This window comes from Mobula hypostoma, chromosome 16 (genome assembly GCF_963921235.1).
Source record: "Mobula hypostoma chromosome 16, sMobHyp1.1, whole genome shotgun sequence".
NCBI lineage: Eukaryota > Metazoa > Chordata > Chondrichthyes > Myliobatiformes > Myliobatidae > Mobula > Mobula hypostoma.
Window position 1 is genome coordinate 30,712,625 of NC_086112.1, and position 21,592 is coordinate 30,734,216.

Below are 21,592 nucleotides of genomic sequence, written 5' to 3' on the forward strand. Positions count from 1 at the left end.
ATCGTTGTAGGCCAAAGTCTGTGCCAAGCATTTGTTAATATTAATTTATAACCATCATTCCAAGCATTAGCAACTGCGTAAATGGCGTCCTTAACATTGAACTCTTCCAGGAAGTCTTGGATTCCTACTCCTCTGTTGACTGCAGAAAGCATACAATTCAAAAAAATTAGTCTTTCTACTTGGTCTTCATGGAGCGTAAAATTCCTCGGTCACAAGGCTGTAATATAGATGTCACACTGGGAGGCAAGTAAATTGCGAAAACATCACTTTTCACAAGAAGTTCGGCAGGGGGATGTGTGGAGCAGTTGTCTAGGTACAATAAAATTTTATAGTTTTCTTCCAGTCCAGCTTGTCTGCGATGAGCTCGTGCCACTGGTACAAAGTGGTTATTGACCCAGTCAGAAAACATTTCTTGGGTTACCCATGCTTTCTTGTTTGCTTAATAATGCACAGGTAAATTGCGTACACCTTTCAGACGTCTCGGATGTTGGCGTTTTCCAATCACTGCCAACTGCACCTTGTGTGTGCCTGCTGCATTGGCACACCCAAGAATAGTTAACCTGTCCTTAGCATCTTTAAAACCTGTTGGTGCTGTCTCATCAGCTGTTAATGTTTTTCTAGGAACATAGCGCCAGTACAAAGCTGTTTCATCAGCGTTGTAAATTTGTTCAGGGCTAAGGTTTTCATCAGATGTTATCTTGGCAAATTTGCCAGTGTAACTTTCAGCTGCTTCATGATCAGCAGAAGCTCTTCACCACAGATTTTCAGATATTTTACACCATGACGCTTCTTAAATTTCTGCAGCCAACCCTCTGAAAATTGACAGCTACCTTCTATGTTCAGTTCTCATGGTATATTCTAGCTTGTTTCATGATCAACATGGCATTCAGTGGCATACGTTCATTTCTTCGTTGTCTAATCCACTCAATCAATACACGGTCAAGATCTTCATTTTTTGCCCTATGCATTGTCTTCCTATTTTTCATTAGTTTATGGTCATCACTGTCACTATAAAACTTCAGTAACTTGTCTTTCTGTTTCTTTAAATCATATACAGTGGTAGTTCTGACACCATAATCTTCAGTAAGACGCCGCACAGACACACCACGATCAAGTTTCTGCAATAAATGCGTTATTGATAATGATAGATACTTCCTTCGCTTTTTCTCATTGTTACCCATAGGGGTATCTGCAGCTCTTTTTGTCATTTTCACAGTGAAATTAAACACAAAGTCAACAGTGAACACAAAATGTTACTGAACAGCAAATGCACGTGTAACCAGTACGAAGCGCTGAGCCACAACTGACGTCTAGCTAATGCTGCCACGTCATACCTGAGTGACATCAGCTGTTGGCGAAAAAACTTCAGTTTTTGGAGCTTTTTGGATTTCAGAATTTCGGATAAGGGATTGTGGACCTGTATTAAGCTTTTTACTAGTTCATGATCTGTGTTTCCAAATACAGGAAATATTATGTATAGTGATCCAGCACATTATCCTCCGCAAGTTCCGCCACCTTCAACAGGATCCCACCACTAAGCACATCTTTCCCTCTCCACCCCTCTCCGCTTTCCGCAGGGATCGCTCCCTCTGCGACACCCTGGTCCACACGTCCCTCCCCACGGACCTCCCACCTGGCACTTATCCCTGTAAGCGTAAGTGCTACACCTATCCCTACACCTCCGCTCTTGCCACCATTCAGGGCCCCAAACAGTCCTTCCAGGTGAGTCAACACTTCACTTGTGAGTCTGTTGGGGTCGTCTATTGCATCCGGTGCTCCCGGTGCAGCCTCATCTACATCGGTGAAATCCGACACAGATTGGGGGACCGCTTCGTTGCGCACTTCCGCTCCATCCACCACAACAGACAGGATCTCACGGTTGCCACCTATTTCATCTCTGCTTCACATTCCCATTCGGATATGTCCATACATGGCCTCCTCTACTGCCATGATGAGGCTAAACTCAGGTTGGAGGAGCAACACCTCATATACCGTCTAGGTAGTCTCCAGCCCCTTGGTATGAACATTGAATTCTTCAACTTCCAGTAATTCCCTCCGCATCCCTTCCCCTATCCCAGTTTCACTCTGCCCCCTCCCCCAGCTGCCTACCACCTCCCTCATGGTTCTGCCTACTTCTACCCATTGTGCTTTTCCCTATTCCTTCTTCACCTTTCCTGCCTATCACCTCCCTGCTTCCCCTCCCCCACCCCTTTACCTTTCCCCTTACTGGTTTTTCACCTGGAACCTACCAGCCTTCTCCTTCCCACCCTCCTCCCACCTTCTTTATAGGGCCTCTGCCCCTTCCTTCTGCAGTCCTGACGAAGGGTTCCGGCCCGAAACGTTGACTGATCGTTTCCACAGATGCTGCCTGACCTACTGAGTTCCTCCAACTTGTTGTGAGTGTGAATTTTTTGCTTCAGATGTGAAAATTAATACTTTAGCAATTGGTGGAAAAATAATCCATATTCAAGGTATATGTCATTATTAATACACATTATTAATGCATTAAAGATCCATTACTTTGTGACAAGGAAAGGGGGCCTTGTATTTGAGAATTAACACTAATTGCAGAATGATACCTGTAAATACACAATTAAACTTGGGAAAATGGGAACTTAGAGTCACCCTTCCAATGAGTGTTAAAATGTTGCTGGATTTTTGTAGGGAGTGCAAGTTAAATGTTCCAATTGACATTCAAGGCAGCTTTTCTATTGTGTATGAGCTCTTAGAATGCAGTCAATGTCATTCACTGTTGAAGACGCAGTGAGAGTAATTGAAGCTGTAGAATCTCACCCTGCAAGTGTTAAGAAAATAGCTGTTCTTTTAAATTTTGTAAGTTTTCCTCTCTGGCTGTCTGAATACTGATCCTCAAGTCTCCCAGGAGATAGATGTGGTAGATGCTTATTTGCAATAGGAATGGCTGGATTTCAGTTATTGTAGGACTGAATGGAAGATCCATTCTATTTCTACGCCACCCCAAAATCTAAAACCACGACTATCCCTGTTTATTCCAAAGTTACACATCTTGTCTGGGTTGATGCATTAAGAGAAGAATTTTGTTTGGTGCAGAGAACTGTTTGTCAGTCTGCCATATCCACATGCTGTTGATGTGTTCTGTCATCAGCTTACTTCGAGATTGTAGCCCAGACTATACGTTTTAATGGTAGTGACACAGTTAGCATTTATTGCCATTACTATTTAAAATTGGCAGTAATTTATGGCATCTAATAATGAACATTGAATCTCAGAAATCCTGAAACTGCTCTCAGCAGTGCCCTCTTTGCCAGTCAGCATTGAAACAGTGATTGGCTATTGACTTCAATTTTTTTATTCACAAATCTTGCTGTGACAAACATTTCAAGCCTTTTGACTAAATTATAACTATTGCTTTTATAACTAAGCTTCTCTTTGTTTTTTTTTCCATGAATTGCAAATGATTTATTTTCCAACTACTTAAGATAATTCAGCTTCTATTGATTTGTTTGTAATTAATTTTATTTATAACAAGATGTTTAAAAATTACAAATAACTAAAGGTTGACAACTGTCAAAATTCTTTGATCTGATCAGCTGCTGAGCCATCTTGATGATCTTACTTGAAGCAAAATCTACAAAGACAGATCTGAAATAAAAACAAAATACTGGAAATTGTAATTCAAGCAACTTTTGTGAAATGAGAAACAGTCAATGTTTCAAATCCTTAACCTTCAAAACTGGGGGATAAAAAGAATGAACAGGCATATTAGATGGAGAGTGAACATCTGTGACAAAGTGGAGATCAATCAGCATGGTCCTAGAATGTCATTACTTTTGGTCCACACAGTTAGATAGACTACATTGACTGGAAACCTCAAACTTAAAAGAATGCTGGAAATCCCAGAAGACCAAGCAGCCTCTATGGAGAGAAAAAAACTTAAGTTAACATTATAGATAGATGACTGCATCAGAACTGACCTGTTCAGACAACTTGAAAAGACTGGTTCTCATAAATTATTGTATTAAGTATTGAACTTAAAGGCTAGATGGAAGATGAACTGTTCCTTCAGTTCACTTTGACATCACTGGAACAGTAAAGAAGGTTAGAGTGGGAATTAGATGTAGTGTAAAATGGCAGATGACTAGAAGCTCAGAGTTGCCTTCATAGTCTGAACATGGTTGTCCTACATTTGGGTTTCTCCAATGTAGACTCTATTGCGATTAATGAACACGTTAGACTAAGTAACAAAGTTTGAGCGACAACTCGCGGATACCTCCTCTTATTTACCCCTCGATCGTGACCCCACTAAGGAGCACCAGGCCATTGTCTCCCACACTATCACCGACTTTATCCGCTCAGGGGATCTCCCATCCACTGCTACCAACCTTATAGTTCCCACACCCCGCACTTCCCGTTTTACCTCCTACCCAAGATCCACAAACCTGCCTGTCCTGGCCGACCTATTGTCTCAGCTTGCTCCTGCCCCACCGAACTCGTTTCTGCATACCTCGACACTGTTTTATCACCCCTTGTTCAATCCCTTCCGACCTATGTTCGTGACACTTCTCACGCTCTTAAACTTTTCGATGGTTTTAAGTTCCCTGGCCCCCACCGCTTTATTTTCACCATGGATGTCCAGTCCTTATATACTTCCATCCCCCATCAGGAAGGTCTCAAAGCTCTACGCTTCTTTTTGGATTCCAGACCTAATCAGTTCCCCTCTACCACCACTCTGCTCCGTCTAGCGGAATTAGTCCTTACTCTTAATAATTTCTCCTTTTGCTCCTCCCATTTCCTCCAAACTAAAGGTGTAGCTATGGGCACCCGTATGGGTCCTAGCTATGCCTGCCTTTTTGTTGGGTTTGTGGAACAATCTATGTTCCGTGCCTATTCTGGTATCTGTCCCCCACTTTTCCTTCACTACATCGACGACTGCATTGGCGCTGCTTCCTGCACGCATGCAGAACTCGTTGACTTTATTAACTTTGCCTCCAACTTTCACCCTGCCCTCAAGTTTACCTGGTCCATTTCCGACACCTCCCTCCCCTTTCTAGATCTTTCTGTCTCTGTCTCTGGAGACAGCTTATCCACTGATGTCTACTATAAGCCTACTGACTCTCACAGCTATCTGGACTATTCCTCTTCTCACCCTGTCTCTTGCAAAAACGCCATCCCCTTCTCGCAATTCCTCCGTCTCCGCCGCATCTGCTCTCAGGATGAGGCTTTTCATTCTAGGACGAGGGAGATGTCTTCATTTTTTAAAGAAAGGGGATTCCCTTCCTCCACTATCAACTCTGCTCTTAAACGCATCTCCCCCATTTCACGTACATCTGCTCTCACTCCATCCTCCCACCACCCCACTAGGAATAGGGTTCCCCTGGTCCTCACCTACCACCCCACCAGCCTCCGGGTCCAACATATTATTCTCCGTAACTTCCGCCACCTCCAACGGGATCCCACCACTAAGCACATCTTTCCCTCCCCCCCCTCTCTGCATTCCGCAGGGATCGCTCCCTACACAACTCCCTTGTCCATTCGTCCCCCGCATCCCTCCCCACTGATCTCCCTCCTGGCACTTATCCGTGTAAGCAGAACAAGTGCTACACATGCCCTTACACTTCATCCCTTACCACCATTCAGGGCCCCAAACATAAAGATGAAGCCACACTCAGGTTGGAGGAACAACACCTTATATTCTGTCTGGGTAGCCTCCAACCTGATGGCATGAACATCGACTTCTCTAACTTCCGCTAAGGCCCCACCTCCCCCTCGTACCCCATCTGTTACTCATTTTTATGCACACATTCTTTCTCTCACTCTCCTTTTTCTCCCTCTGTCCCTCTGAATATACCTCTTGCCCATCCTCTGGGTCACCCCCCCCCTTTCTTCCCGGACCTCCTATCCCATGATCTTCTCGTATCCCCTTTTGCCTATCACCTGTCCAGCTCTCGGCTCTAACCCTCCCCCTCCTGTCTTCTCCTATCATTTTGCATCTCCCCCTCCCCCTCCAGCTTTCAAATCCCTTACTCACTCTTCCTTCAGTTAGTCCTGACGAAGGGTCTCGGCCTGAAACGTCGACTGCGCCTCTTCCTATAGATGCTGCTTGGCCTGCTGCGTTCACCAGCAACTTTGATGTATGTTGCTTGAATTTCCAGCATCTGCAGAATTCCTGTTGTTAAAGTTTGAGTGAACTGTTTCTCTCAGGGGTGTTTGAGTTCTTCATGGTGGGAAGAGAAGACATCAAAGAACAAGTGTTCTGGGAAAGTGCTGTGAGAAGGGGCATAGCTAAAGAGAATAGAAGAGAATCAGAAAGTAAATTGTCCCTTTGGAATGCTGAAAGGGGAGATGAGATAAAGGAAATGTTTATCTTGTGGCGAAATCTTGTTGAAGGTGTTGGAACGCAGATGGAAGATGAGGAACAGCAGGGCCCTATCCTTGCTCTAGTGGTGTGCTGGAAATAGATAACTCTCAGATGAAGTTTAGTCTGGTCAAACTGATGAGGATGTCTGTGGACTTGTAATGAATATTTGGGGGTAACCTGTCCCCTGAGATGAAGAGACAATGGTCCAGAAGAAGAACTGAAGGAGAGAACATGAGTAGGACTGGAACACAAGGCTTTGTGCCAGTTCCCATAGCTGTCCCAGCAATTTTGATAAAGTGAGTGGATTTGAAAGGAAAGTAGTTTATGTGAGAATGAGTTCTGCCAGGTGAATGACTTACTGGTGGAGGAAAACAGAGGGTTGGGTCTCTGTTCAAGTAGAGTCAGTGGGTCCTGAGTTTATCCTGGTGTCAAAGTGCAGGTGAACTGGTTGAGGCCAGATAACTGAAAGTTCTCAAAGTTTTGGGGGCTTCAAAGGTGCCAATGGCAAAAGAATGGACCCAAGGGAAAGTATAAAGGTGGAGCCTCCCGAAGGGGAATTGTGAGCAGGCAAGAGTCATGGCCTTGGGTAGAAAAAACAGATGTGGTCGTGCAGACAGAGATTAGTGGTTAAAAAGCAGAAAGTCAAAAGGCAGTAACCTGGATAGCTTCCAGTATAGAAAAAAAAGATTAAAGCATCGGAATGTGTGAAAGTAGAAATAGTGCAGAAATGAAGGGCTTTACAATTCTGAAGCATTGGAATGTATAGCATGAACTGGTTGAACTGCAGCAGAATGAGGATAAGAATCTTTGAAGGGAACTTGGCCAACGGTACTCGGAGAGCTTAACTTTGTGGGTTGTGGTGGGGAGCTTAAAAGGGAAGGAGAGAAGCAAATTGGGAAGAGGAAGTTTGAAATGAAGTAACCAAAACGAAGACAGAAAAACAGTCGAGAAGCGCAGAGAATGGAAGTACAGAAAAATGTTAACATCAAAATTAAGGGAATTATAACTGAGTGGTTGCTGCAACAAAGTAAATGGATTATTGGCACAAATAGAAGTAACTGTGTGATCTCATTTCCAATATGGGAATGTGGTCGTAGGGTGATCAAAGTTTGGGAGTTAAATATTCTCGGCTAATCAACATTTAGAAGGAACAGGCAATGAGAAAGAGGGAATGGTGTAGCACGAATAATAGGAAGATCAGTGTAGTAGTGAGAAATAGCCTTGTCTTAAATGATATAGAAACAATTTCAGTCTGAATAAAACAGAAATAGGTAAGAGCAAAAAAAGGCAATACATTTATAATGGAAGCCCTTTATAACTAATGTAAAATGAATGAAATAAAGCCTTCTGTTGGAAAAGAAAGTGGTGAATGACTTGTTTGAAAGTATGCAAGATACTTCTCTGAATGAGTAAATTGAGGAACCTCTTCAGGAAGAGGCTAATTTGGATCCCACTTTGTCCAATGAGAAATGCGTAATTAATACTATTATTGTCAAGAGCCTTTGGGAAAGAGTGGTCATAATAAGAATTTGACATTGAGTTTGAAAGTGAGTTTCTCTACTACACTACAATTTAAGTTATTAAATCTAAACAAAGGAATCGATGAAAACTTGAGAGAGAGACATAGAAAATAGGTGCAGGAGTAGGCCATTCGGCCCTTCGAGCCTACACCGCCATTCAATATGATCATGGCTGATCATCCAACTCAGAACCCTGTACCTGCCTTCTCTCCATACCCCTTGATCCCTTTAGCCACAAGGGCCATATCTAACTCCCTCTTAAATATAGCCAATGAACTGGCCTCAACTGTTTCCTGTGGCAGAGAATTCCACAGATTCACCACTCTGTGTGAAGAAGTTTTTCCTCATCTCGGTCCTAAAAGGCTTCCCCTTTATCCTCAAACTGTGACCCCTCATTCTGGATTTCCCCAACATCGGGAGCAATCTTCCTGCATCTAGCCTGTCCAATCCCTTTAGAATTTTATACATTTCAATAAGATCCCCCCTCAATCTTCTAAATTCCAATGAGTATAAGCCTCGTCGAACCAGTCTTTCATCATATAAAAGTCCTGCCATTCCAGGAATCAATCTGGTGAACCTTCTTTGTACCCCCTCTATGGCAAGAATGTCTTCCCTCAGATTAGGGGACAAAACTGTACATAATACTCCAGGTCTGGTCTCACCAAGGCCTCGTACAACTGCAGTAGTACCTTCCTGCTCCTGTACTCGAATCCGCTTGCTATGAATGCCAGCATACCATTCGCCTTTTTCACCGCCTGCTGTACTTGCATGCCCACTTTCAATGACTGGTGTACAATGACACCCAGGTCTCGGTGCACCTCCCCTTTTCCTAATCGGCCACCATTCAGATAATAATCTGGTTGCCTGTTTTTGCCACCAAAGTGGATAACCTCACATTTATCCATATTAAATTGCATCTGCCATGAATTTGCCCACTCAGTTAACCTATCCAAGTCACCCTGCATCCTCTTAGCATCCTCCTCACAGCTCACGCTGCTGCCCAGCTTCGTGTCATCCGCAAACTTGGAGATGCTGCATTTAATTCCCTCGTCTAAGTCATTAATATATATTGTAAACAACTGGAGTCCCAGCACTGAGCCTTGCGGCACCCCACTAGTCACTGCCTGCCATTCTGAAAAGGTCCCGTTTATTCCCACTCTTTGCTTCCTGTCTGCCAACCAATTTTCTATCCACATCAATACCATACCCCCAATACCGTGTGCTTTAAGTTTGCACATTAATCTCCTGTGTGGGACCTTGTCAAAAGCCTTTTGAAAATCCAAATATACCACATCCACTGGTTCTCCCCATCCATTCTACTAGTTACATCCTCAAAAAATTCTAAGAGGTTCGTCAGACATGATTTTCCTTTCACAAATCCATGCTGACTTTGTCTGATGATTTCACCACTTTCCAAATGTGCTGTTAGCACATCTTTGATAACTGACTCTAGCATTTTCCCCACCACCGATGTCAGGCTTTAATTCCCCGGTTTCTCTCTCCCTCCTTTTTTAAAAAGCGGGGTTACATTAGCCACCCTCCAATCCTCAGGAACTAATCCAGAATCTAAAGAGTTTTGAAAAATTATCACTAGTGCATCCACTATTTCTTGGGCTACTTCCTTAGGCACTCTGGGATGCAGACCATCTGGCCCTGGGGATTTATCTGCCTTTAATTCCTTCAATTTACCTAACACCACTTCCCTACTAACATGTATTTCTCTCAGTTCCTCCATCTCTCTAGACCTTCGGTCCCCTACTATTTCCAGAAGATTATTTATGTCCTCCTTAGTGAAGACAGAACCAAAGTAGTTATTCAATTGGTCTGCCATGTCCTTGTTCCCCATGATCAATTCAGCTTTTTCTGACTGTGGCTTGAAAAGTGGTGCAAGGGGGAGGGATTCAAATTTTTGGGGCATTGGAACCAGTTCTGGAGGAGGTGGGACCAGTACAAACAGAACAGTCTGCACCTGGGCTGGACTGGAACCAATGTCCTAGGGGGAGTGTTTGCTACTGTTGTTCAGGAGGCTTTAAACTAATGTGGCAGGGGGACGGGAACAAGTGCAGAGAGACAGAGGTGTAAAACGAGGGTAGAAGCAAAAAGTAGTAAGGTGAAAAGTAAAAGTGGCAGGTTGGCAAATTCAGGGCAAAAATCAAAAAGGCCCACTTTTCAACATAATTGTAGAAGGGCTAAGAGTGTTGTAAAAGCAAGCCTGAAGGCTTTGTGTGTCAATACGAGGAGCATTCGTAACAAGGTAGATGAATTGAATGTGCAGATTTTTATTAATGAATATGATATAGTTGGGATCACAGAGACATGGCTCCAGGGTGACCTAGGATGGGAGCTCAACATTCAGGGATATTCAATATTCAGAGGGATAGACATGAAAGAAAAGGAGGTGGGGTAGCATTGCTGGTTAGAGAGGAGATTAACGCAATAGAAAGGAAGGACATTAGCCGGGAGGATGTGGAATCGATATGGGTAGAGCTGCATAACACTAAGGGGCAGAAAACGCTGATGGGAGTTGTATACAGGCCACCTAACAGTAGTAGTGAGGTTGGGGATGGCATTAAACAGGAAATTAGAAATGCATGCAATAAAGGAACAGCAGTTATAATGGGTAACTTCAATCTACATATAGATTGAGTGAACCAAATTGGTAAGGGTGCTGAGGAAGAGGATTTCTTGGAATGTATGCGGAATAGTTTTCTGAACCAACATATCGAGGAACCAACTAGAGAGCAGGCTATTCTGGACTGGGTATTGAGCAATGAGGAAGGGTTAGTTAGCAATCTTGTTTTGCGAGGCCCCTTGGGTAAGAGTGACCATAATATGGTGAAATTCTTCATTAAGATGGAGCGTGACATAGTTAATTCAGAAACAAAGGTTCTGAACTTAAGGGTAACTTTGAAGGTATGAGACGTGAATTAGCTAAGATAGACTGGCAAATGATACTTAAAGGGTTGACGGTGGATATGCAATGGCAAGCATTTAAAGGTCGCATGGATGAACTACAACAATCGTTCATCCCAATTTGGCAAAAGAATAAACCAGGGGAGGTAGTGCACCCGTGGCTGACAAGGGAAATTAGGGATCGTATCAATTCCAAAGAAGAAAGATACAAATTAGCCAGAAAAAGCGGCACACCTGAGGACTGGGAGAAATTCAGAGTCTAGCAGAGGAGGACAAAGGGCTTAATTAGGATAGGGAAAAAAAGATTATGAGAGAAAACTGGCAGGGAACATAAAAACTGACTGTAAAAGCTTTCATAGATTTGTGAAAAGAAAAAGATTGGTTAAGACAAATGTTGGTCCCTTACAGTCAGAGAGTTGGCTGTGGTTGGTGACAAAAATACATTGGAAGATGAACAGGCAGCAGCAACATTTAAAGAAAATAAATAACTTGCAAAAATAAATCCTTGAGGGCACAAATGTCCTACAGGGAAATTTATTCATCCACAGCTGGCAGGAGAAATTAAGGAAGAGGTTTACCAAGTTACCATAAATAGCAGTACGTATGCTTGCTTCAACATTTATGAAGTCAACAAAAACTAAGAAATTGATAAAGGTAGTATGAGACTACACTGCTGTGAAATATGTCAGTGAGAGCTTTTAATGAGTATGTAAAAAGAAAAAGATAATTCATAATAGGAAGTTTAAAAACAAAACAATTACTTTTTCTCCATCATCTTAGAAATATATAAGTCTGCCAGTTATAATGGAGAATCATGGGTGCTGGTATAGCAAGAATGAAGAATTAAGTTTTTAGTATTTTGTTTTAAAAGTCATAGAAAGGTTAATCAGCTAGAAAGATGATAAATCTCAATGATGCAACGATATACATCTCAAAATTTTGAAAACTGTGACTTTAGAGATAGTGAATGTTCTGGTTGTTATCTTCCAAAATCCTATAAATTCCTGTGGATGAGGAAAAGGCAAATGTGACCTCACTGTTCACAAAAGAAGAGAGACAAAGCAGGGAGCAACCAACCAGTGTTAGTGTTAGGAAAAATCCTGGCATCTGTTATAAAGGATGAGTAATGCTTCAGCTTGAAAAGAATAGTGGGATTGAACAAAGCCAAAATGGAATTAAGAAAGGGAATTTGTGTTTTACTAATCTACTGGACCTCTTTGAGACTGTCAACAGTAGTAAACCAGTAAATATGGTTCATTTGAACTTTTTTAAAGCATTCTATAAAGTCCCATGCACGATGTTAAGCAATAAGGATAGGTTACAAAGAACTGGAGATGGATTGGGAATTGTTTACCAGACAGAAAGCTAAGAGTTGGAATAAATGATCAGGTTGGCAAACTGAATAATGGAATATTGCTGGAGTCAGATATTCCTAATCTATGTGAAGAATTTGGCTGAGGAACTAAACGATTGCGAGTATGAAGGATGCAGTGAAGCTTCAGGGTTTGTGGACAAGCTGAGTTGAAGGTCAGAGCATAGTCAGTGAAATATAGTTTGGAAAATGTGATATCTACTTTTGTCTTAGGAAAGTGTATTTGATAAAAAGTGAGCGATTGCATAGTGCTGACAGAGCAGATCTAGGCTTGTATATGTAGCTGAAGGCCAATGTGAAAGTGCAGCAAGAGATTAGGAGTAAAGAGCATGTTAATTTTTATAAGTAGATTTCAAGATAGGAGTAAAGAAGTGTTACTGCAGTTGAAAAGGGTTTTGTTGAGACAGCACCTGGAGTATTGTATACAAATTAAGTCTCCTTACTTATGAAACATCTGCTGTAAATGGCAAAGTGTTGAAAGCAAATACTTAAGTGTTGGCTGTCCTCTTCCAAAGCTCTAGAGATATCTGTTGATTTGAGAGTGGCAGATACCACTCGCTCGCTAGTTAGCTAAGGAGCGGGGGAGAAGACGAGACTACTTCTGGGAATGATGGATTGTTCATATGAGGAGAGTGTGTGGACTGGGACTGAATTCGCTAGAGTTCAGAAGAATGAAAAGCGATCTCATCAAAACTTATAGATTTGTTGAAGAGCATGATGAACTAAATGCAGAGAGGATGTTTTCCCTGGCTAAGGAGTTAAGTCTGGGGCACATTTTCAGGATCAGTGATCAGTCATTTAGAACTATGATGAGGAGGAATTGCCTCACTCGGAGGATGGTAAGCTCCGGGCTCTGGAGGCTTATTTGATATGTTCATTCAAAACACTTCCCAATGGATTTCTGGACATTAAGGAAATCAAACGTTATGGGGATAGCTCTGCTTGACAATCATATCTTGTGCAAGTTTCAAGGGCTGATGGCTCATCACATGTCACATTACATAATATTGCTGTTCATTCCATTAGTCTAGGCATTCGGTGAACCTGGGCAGTCTAATTAGATATTGGAATCAATTAGAGATGAATCCACCTATGAGTTGCAAGACCTCACAAATCTGTTGTTAATTGTCCTTTATTTGGAAGAATACAATGGGTGAAACAGCATGTGCCTGTGTTTGACCATTTTCCTTCTCTTCTCGCTACTGCCAAGAGGTGGGAGGTGTAAGAGTCTTGGGTACTACGTCATCAGGTTCAGGGACAGTTGTTGCCCAACAACCATTGGGTTCCTGGACTGGGGTGGATGGCTTCACTAGCCTCGGTATGAACTAACTCCACAACCTGTGCAATCATTTTTAGGGCTTCGCCTTTGTTATGTACTGTATAGTTTTTCATGGATCCTATCTTCCTGTGGGAGCCTGCAAGAAAGTGAATCTTAAGGCTGTATATGATATACATACTTTGATAATAAATTTACTTTGAAGTGAATTGTTGGTCATTGGAAGATCTGCACTTTCCTCCATGGTACATTATAAGAGTATTTGAGCTCAGTAGAAGCAGTCTCTAGATTTTTGTATCCATCATTTTCACCCCTTTTAAGAATTCTGTGAGGTTTGTTAAGAATGATCATCCCTTTGAAAATCCATACCAACTCCTTATGTGCAATTTTATACTTAGCTTCAAGCTAATATTAACACTGCATATTATAAACTGACTGGTATGTAATTACACAAATTTAACTTGCTCTTCCTTTTTGAAAACAGATATTATGCTGCCTACTTTCTCGTTCTTCAGTGCACATCCATTCATCAGTGGCATGCAATGCAAGTTACAAGACAATGACAGTTTTCTTCCTCTATTTATCAGTCTGGGATATATCCATTTGGTCTATGGCAATATGTCTTCCAGACAATTATTTTGTATAATTATGATAATGAAGATATGCCCGAAGAATGCCCAGTATCCTAAATAAATTCAGCTGGTTGCATTCTCCAATAAATAATTGGTAAATTTCAGCATACGGGCTTAAGGAGGGTTCTGTGTAATTTTTATTACTCTAATAAAGGGACACAAGTTACCTTGATATTGGAGAAGGAATGATAGAATAACAGTTCTGAGTAAATGGGATTAGTGTCAATGAGCAAAATGGTCAGTCAGCATGAATATGATAGGCCAAAGGGCTGAACTCTAATTGTACAGTGTAATATTTTACAATAAAGATAGAAACCTAGTTAAACACAATAATAAAATGTGGTTTTGTTTCTTATTGAATAGGATTTGAAACCAGATTATGTTTCAAAAGCTGCACTTCAGGGAAACCTCAATTGTGAAAAAGTGTGTGAAAAGGTAAGACCTAAATAAATTTCCATATTGAGCTTATCCTTCCCTCTTGCTATTCATACTGCAATCAAATATTGAAGGAATTGCACCAGATTAACCTTGGCACCAAATTTAGAAATGGAAGAAATAAATCTTCACAAACAGCAGCTGGAGACTGTGTTTAAATTGAGAAATCTATCCTACAGATTAATGAAGCATAGTCTGACATAATCATGCTCACACATTCATAGTTTGTAAGCTATGTGTCAGACTTTTCTATCGTAGGCAGTACAGAGCCACCAGAGGGTAGCACAGTGGTATGCAGGTAGAAAGGAGAAGCTCTTGAAATTCTCAATGCTTACCACAGACCTCATAACATCTCATGGTATCAGGTCACTTGTGGTCAGGATGCCCTCAGGGCAATGTTCTATATCCAGGAGTGTTCTGCTGATTCATCAGCGGCCTTCCTTTCATCAGAAAGATGGAGTGTGATGTTGGCTAATTATGCAATGTTCAATTCCACTGGTAACTTCTCAGCAAATAAAGCAGTTCATACAGACAGGCACCAAACTATAGGCAATGTTCCAGCAAGAACTGGAAATTGCCAAGAAGCATTTGTCCCACAATAGTGCTGACCACGTCCAACAAGACTCTTGCATTTGCTGAGTCCCCCACTATCACTATCATAATCTAGGAGGTTATCATTGACGTGACTAACTGGGCTAGTTAGATCAACAATGTTGCCACATGAATCTAGGAATTTTACTGTGAGTGATGCACCTCCAGATACCTCAAAGTCTTTCCATATGCAGAGCAAAAGTTAGGAGCATGAAAACGTACTCCCTCTTTCCAGAATGAATGCAGCTTCAGCAACTGGACAAGCTTGACACTATATATGGCTAAATGCTAGTTTGATAACCATTTCTTCTCCGTAAATAGTCACTGTCAAACCACCAGTGCACGTGGCTACAGTGTGTGATTTACAAAAAAAAACATAGCTGTCACTTGCCTAGCATTTTCCAGCAGAACTTCCCAAGCTCACAACCTACCATAAAAGAGAATAAAGGAGCACTACCACCTGTGGCTTTCCCCACCTGCTCACACTGTCCTGATTTAGAATTATATTGGCAGTCCTTCATCATCAATAATTCTAATCCTGAAACTCTCCACTCAACACCACTAAAGAGTACCTTTACCAGAAAGGCTGTTGTGGTCCAAGAATGCCAATGAGACTAATCCTAATAAATGAATAAATTAAAGAAAACCTACTAGCTGTCAACTCCAAACATCTGTAAAATAACTTTAGTGCAATGAGAAGTTCTCTGACAGTAAGATGAAGCAGCAAATATCTGAGTAATTAATGCAATGAGGACATGTGACTTGGGGTTTCACCCTTAAAAGTCTTTGGAAGTCAACAATTAAATGTTGGAAGAGTAACATTGTTCTTGAGTTGTATTCTTTCTATACTGCCAAAGCAACTATGTTTCACCCTACCCTCTAAGTTGTTGATAGCTTTTCACAACTAAAATTGTTGTGTAAATCTATGTTAGTGATATTGCACCTTGAATGCACTCAATCTTAAGGCTAGCAGTGCAATCATTTAGGTTGAGTATGATCTCATAAGGATTTCTCATAAGGTCCTCAGGTGGTTGTAGAAACCGAAATGGGATACATTTATTTCTGTGCAGTAAGGGAAGAGTATTGGTAGCTGTGGTTAGTAGTTGGGTCTTTTGGTTGCTCACTCTCCCCTTCCACAGTTACCTCTTTTTATCTACAGGACAGCAGGGTCATTCTCATGTAGCGCAGCTTCCTCTTGAATAGATCTCCTCCAAGTGTACAATCATCCTTTGCTCAACTGATTGTTATATGTCTTGCTCATGTCATTTCTCTTCTAGTTAATCAGAGGAAGTTCCGTTGACAAACAGGAGTTGCCTATTAAATTGGACAGCAACAGCATCTTGAAAATTTTATGCAGTAGCCAGCACAAGGTCCTTTGAGATTAGAAGGAAGAAGGCTAATCCAAGACAGAGAAATTAAGAGAGATAAAACAGACTCTTGTTCAAAGAAGTGAATCTCAGAAAGATTTAAGGAGTGGAGAATGGCGGTTTAGGAGGAAATTATGAATACATGATTGCAAATAACAGATCAAGACAGTTCAAAGCAGTGTAAATATCTGTGGAGATGGGAGAAAATAAACATAGAGTTGCACTTTAAATTTCTGAAAAGTAAGTAACATTACTGTTATACATCAATACAGGAAGGGGTATTGAGTAAACGGGATGTTATGAGCGGCTGCAATTTAAATTGTGTGAAATTAACTAAGCTGGGGAGGGCAGTACTAGAACAAGTCTACATTGAAAGCAATATGTGAAGCTCTTAATGGTGTTCATGATTTGGTATGCAGAAGTTCATTGTATTTAGAGTTCGAGCTCATAGGACTAGATGCTTCAATCTCTTTGATAAGCAGATCCTAACTCATAGAGGTCTTGAGGTCGAGCATGGTGGGTGGCAGATGCCACCAGGTGGGCACCCCTCCTTCTTAGATGCTACATCGGTTAAAGCCCACTGCATCTCCAGAGGACTCAACAGTGTGACCCAGCGTCCCACCTGCACCCCCCTTCACATCTGGCTACCCGTGGGTCATTTTAGAGCCCAGCTGCCATCACTCCACTTCATCCATAACCAGTGGCTGTTTCACTTGGCTACCTCTGAGAGTTCTTTTATACTTTCCACTGGCCCTGGCCTTAGACTCCCAGTCCCTTCAGCAATCTGACCAATCTGACCACAACTCTTCAGCAGCCAACCTCTACTGGGAAAATCTGCACCTTCCATCCACACTGCTTAGCACCTGTGGCCAGCTCAGCATACCTTGCATGTTTCTGTTCGTACACCTTGCAGACTGCATCTTCCCAGGGCACTATGAGCTCCAAGATTACGACAGCCTTCAGACTGCTGGACCACAAGGCCAAATCTGGTCTGAGGGTGGTAGTGGCTACCTCCGGAGGAAATATTAGCCATTTATCAAGATCAACAACCATGTTCCAGTCACGAGCAGGCTCCAGTATGCCTGAAGCCAACTGTGTCACTGAGGGTGGCACTGTCTGTCCTTGCCGGACAAAGGGGATGGTGGTTCAGTCATATGGGGCTTGGAGATGTACTCAGCCTTTGCTTCTCCACAATAAATGCCGAACATCTGAGGACCTGGTTGTGCTTCCATGTGCATGTATCTTCCCTGAGTGAGGATTACTTTGCAAGATAAGAGGATGTGCTTGAGGTTTGTTGTTTTTCCAGAGTGCACAGGCTGGGTCTTCACCGAGCTATTGGGTCAGATTTTTGGGAATTGAAAGAACATGAATAACATTGATTTTGACATGAAGAAGATATAAAATTGGAACAGTGACTTGAATTCAGCTTATTAGCCTGGATTCCATGCTCTCTAATCTTCTTATGCACACCTTTATTGAACATCTTCAGAAAATCCAAATGTACCATAATTGCTGGTTCCTCATTTTCTATTCCATCCATCACATATTCAAAGAATTCCAGTAGATTAGCTGAACACAATTTATCTTTTTTTAAATCCATTGACTGCTCAGTCCTTTTATTCTTTCCTGCACTCTTTTCTTAAACAAATGGGTAATTTTTCATTTTCTCACTCCCTCTTTTCCTAATTAGTTGGGGCACATTTGATACACTTCCTGAGGGAAAGACGAGATAATTTTGTGGTATCCTGGATCGGCTGTACAGGTGAAATTAGAATAAGAGAAGCATAGTAGCAAAAAAAAATGATTGAAGGAGTAAATATGAAAAAGCATCAGAGGCAAACAATAGAGAAATAAACAATTGGCAGAAAGTAAGAGAGGATCAGAATATGGGAAGAATTGTAGAACAGGAGATAAATTGAACAGATACATATCCAGGTAATTCCATAAAAGTTGAAGAGATATAACAAGAAAATAAGTATCTTCTACACTTAAAAGTTCAAAGTAAATGTATTATCAAAGAGTATAATTGTCGCCATATGCAACCCTGAGATTAGTTTTCTTGTGAACCTACATAGTAAATACAAGAAATACAATAGAATCAATGAAAGACCACGCCCAACAGGACAAACAAACAGCCAATGTGCAAAAGACAACAAGCTGGAAATACAGAACAGAAAATAATAATAACTAAATAAGCAAAAAATATCAAACATGAGATGAAGAGTCCTTGAAAGTGAGCTCATAGGTTGTGGGAACTGTTCAGTGATGGAGCAAGTGAAAATCAGTGAATTTATTGCTTCTGGTTAAAGAGCCTGGTTGTTTAGGGGTAACAACTGTTCCTGAGCCTGGTGGTGAGTCCCGAAACTCCTGTACGTCCTTCCTGATGGATGCTGCTTTCCTGTGAAAGCATTACCAGTGATGGACTGGGCCATATCCACTGCTTTTTATCAGATTTTCCATTCAAGGGCATCAGTGTTTCTATATCAAGCTGTAGTGCAATCAGTCAATATACTCTCCACCGTACATTCTATGGTTTATCAAAGTTTTAGATGTCATGCCAAATCTCTGCAAACTCCGAAGGAGGTAGAGGTGCTGCTGTGTTTTCTTCGTAACTGCACTTGCGTACTGGGCCCAGGACAGGTCCTCCGAAATAATAACACAAAAGGAATTTAAAGTTGCTGACCCTCTCCATCTCTGATGCCCCCGATGAGGACTAGCTCGTGGGCCTCCAGTTTCTTCATCCTGAGGTCGATAACTAGCTCCTTGGTTTTGCTGACATTGAGTGAGAAGTTGTTGTGGCACCACTCAGCCAGATTTTCAGTCTCCCTCCTATATGCTGATTCATCAACATCTTTGATTCAGCCACCAACTGTGCTGTTGACATCACATTTAAATATGGCCTTGGAATCACAGGAAAGGTGCACTTTCTCTATTTTGGTCTGAGTAGTACAATGAGAGAACAACTGAATTGTGATAATGCAGCAAAGTGTGTTGTGACTAAATCTCAGTATACCTTACCATACTCAGAATACAATTTACTTATAAAATCCTTTTACATAAAAGTAACAGCTGCCTCATTCTTTTTATATGAATACTTGTAATGAATGCTGCTTCGGCCAGCTCTGATGCACTGATTTATTTTTTGCTAAGTGAAAGTATAATAATAATTCAAAAATTTCATTCATCTGAGCTTCAAATTGTGGAATAAATTTGTTTCTTTCTGCTTTCATATCCAATTAATTGAATATCAAATATTGTAATAGGATTGCTTGAAATCTAACTCAAACTAACTACATTGATCCTCATTTTTTGTACTTGTCATATTATTATTGTTTAATATTAAAACCTCTGTAGAAGGTTTTATAGCTATTTCTGAACCAATAGCTACATTAACAATAATTATTTATTGAAACAAATAGGCAAATTAGTGTTTCAGTTTTTGATCATTTCTAGTTGAAATCCCTCATAATCATATTTACTGAAATTATGCACAGAGTAACTGAGTTACAGCTATGAAAATGTTTCCCACAAATAAGATGCATGAAATTATGCATTTTCAGTTTCTGCTGTCAACCTCGTGTGGCGCTTGTAGAGATCATTGCTATGTCTGCTCTGCAAGCAGTCTATTAAAAAGCAGGTATTCCTCAGATGGCGAAAACTTGAGCCCTACCCATGCTAGTTCAAGTTTATTGTCATTCACACCATATACATGAATACAGCCAAACGAAACTACATTCCACTGGGGTCAGGGTGCAAAACGCAGTCACACACATCTCACAGTAAATATAGTGCATGTAGCAGAAAATATACAGTTACAAATAAGTTATAGTAAAAAAGTAATGATATGGCCCAAGTCCTTGAGTGCCATGGATGGTGCATGTCTTGGAGCTATGTTTCTGCAAGAAGAGTCCACAGCCATTTCTCATCACAGTGCAGTCATAGGTAAAAGGCAATCCAGCTTATCTCCCACTGATCAAACACTGGAGAGCAGCAAACACGAGGAATTCTGCAGATGCTGGAAATTCAAGCAACACACATCAAAGTTGCTGGTGAACACAGCAGGCCAGACAGCATCTCTAGGAACAGGTGCAGTCGACATTTCGGTTTTGCCAATCACCTGTCCAGCTTTTGGCTCCATCCCTCCCCCTCCTGTCTTCTCCTATCATTTTGGATCTCCCCCTCCCCCTCCCACTTTCAAATCTCTTACTAGCTCTTCTTTCAGTTAGTCCTGACGAAGGGTCTCGGCCAGAAATGTCGACTGTACCTCTTCCTAGAGATTCTGCGTTCACCAGCAACTTGGATGTGTGCTACTGGAGAGCAGTAGTACAGTTTCGAGGAGCCAGCCTCCAACCCAGCATGAAATCCAGCAACACACAGCCAGCTCCACCATCTCCTTCCTCAGCCGCAACAGGTGACTCTGAGGCATGGAATCTGCCTATCACACCCCTCTGGTGCTCCTTCCCCTTCCCTTTCTTCCATGGTCTTCTATCATCCTATCAGATTCCACCTCCTGGAGCCCTTTATCTCTTTAACCAATCAACTTCCCACTTCCCGGCCCTTTACTTCACTTTCTACTCCCTCTCCCCCTCTCCCCCTCCCAGTTTCATGTATCACTTGCCACCTTGTACTACTTACACTTCTTCCCCACCTTCTTACTCTGACTTCTTCCTTTCCAGTCCTGATGAAGGGTCTTGGCCCCACTGATGCTGCCTGGCCTGTGGAGTTCCTCCAGCTTTTTGCTTTTGATTTCTAGTATCTGTCAGATTTTCTTAGATTTGGAACTCTGGAACATGTTGGCACACAAACTACAGCTAGCCATTGTTTCCATGTGGAATTGTCTGCAAGCCATCGCCACAATTCAGTCTATTAACTCAGTGCCAAGACTGTCATGCTAAATCTCTGATAATTAACAAAGGGAGACACAAACTATCAGATCTATTACCTCGTTTGTTTTCGGAATGTCCTCACTAAACTGACGGTAGTGTCTTATAGGCATTGTTGGGAAAAATAGAAAAGTAATAGAAACCAGTTTCAGGCATTAAGCAAGTTAACAATAAGTGCCTGTAATGCCTTGATGGAATATTCAGCCCAGATCAATTTTTTACATTTTTCTTATAGTCTGCCTTGTGACACAATTACCTTGTCACAC

The 21,592-nt window shown here is 41.6% G+C and overlaps 1 protein-coding gene across 4 annotated transcripts in view; it reads left to right on the plus strand.

Annotated features, from left to right (window-relative positions):
• srfbp1 (serum response factor binding protein 1) overlaps positions 1–21,592 on the plus strand; it is a 244,418-nt gene that overhangs the window by 154,813 nt on the left and 68,013 nt on the right. For all 4 annotated transcript variants that reach the window (XR_010020590.1, XR_010020591.1, XM_063068704.1 and 1 more), the window contains one exon: positions 14,414–14,485. Coding sequence is in view for 2 of the 4 variants with exons in the window: in XM_063068704.1 (XP_062924774.1) it covers positions 14,414–14,485 (72 nt within the window). In the remaining 2 variants the exon portion in view is untranslated. The remainder of the gene's footprint in view (positions 1–14,413; positions 14,486–21,592) is intronic.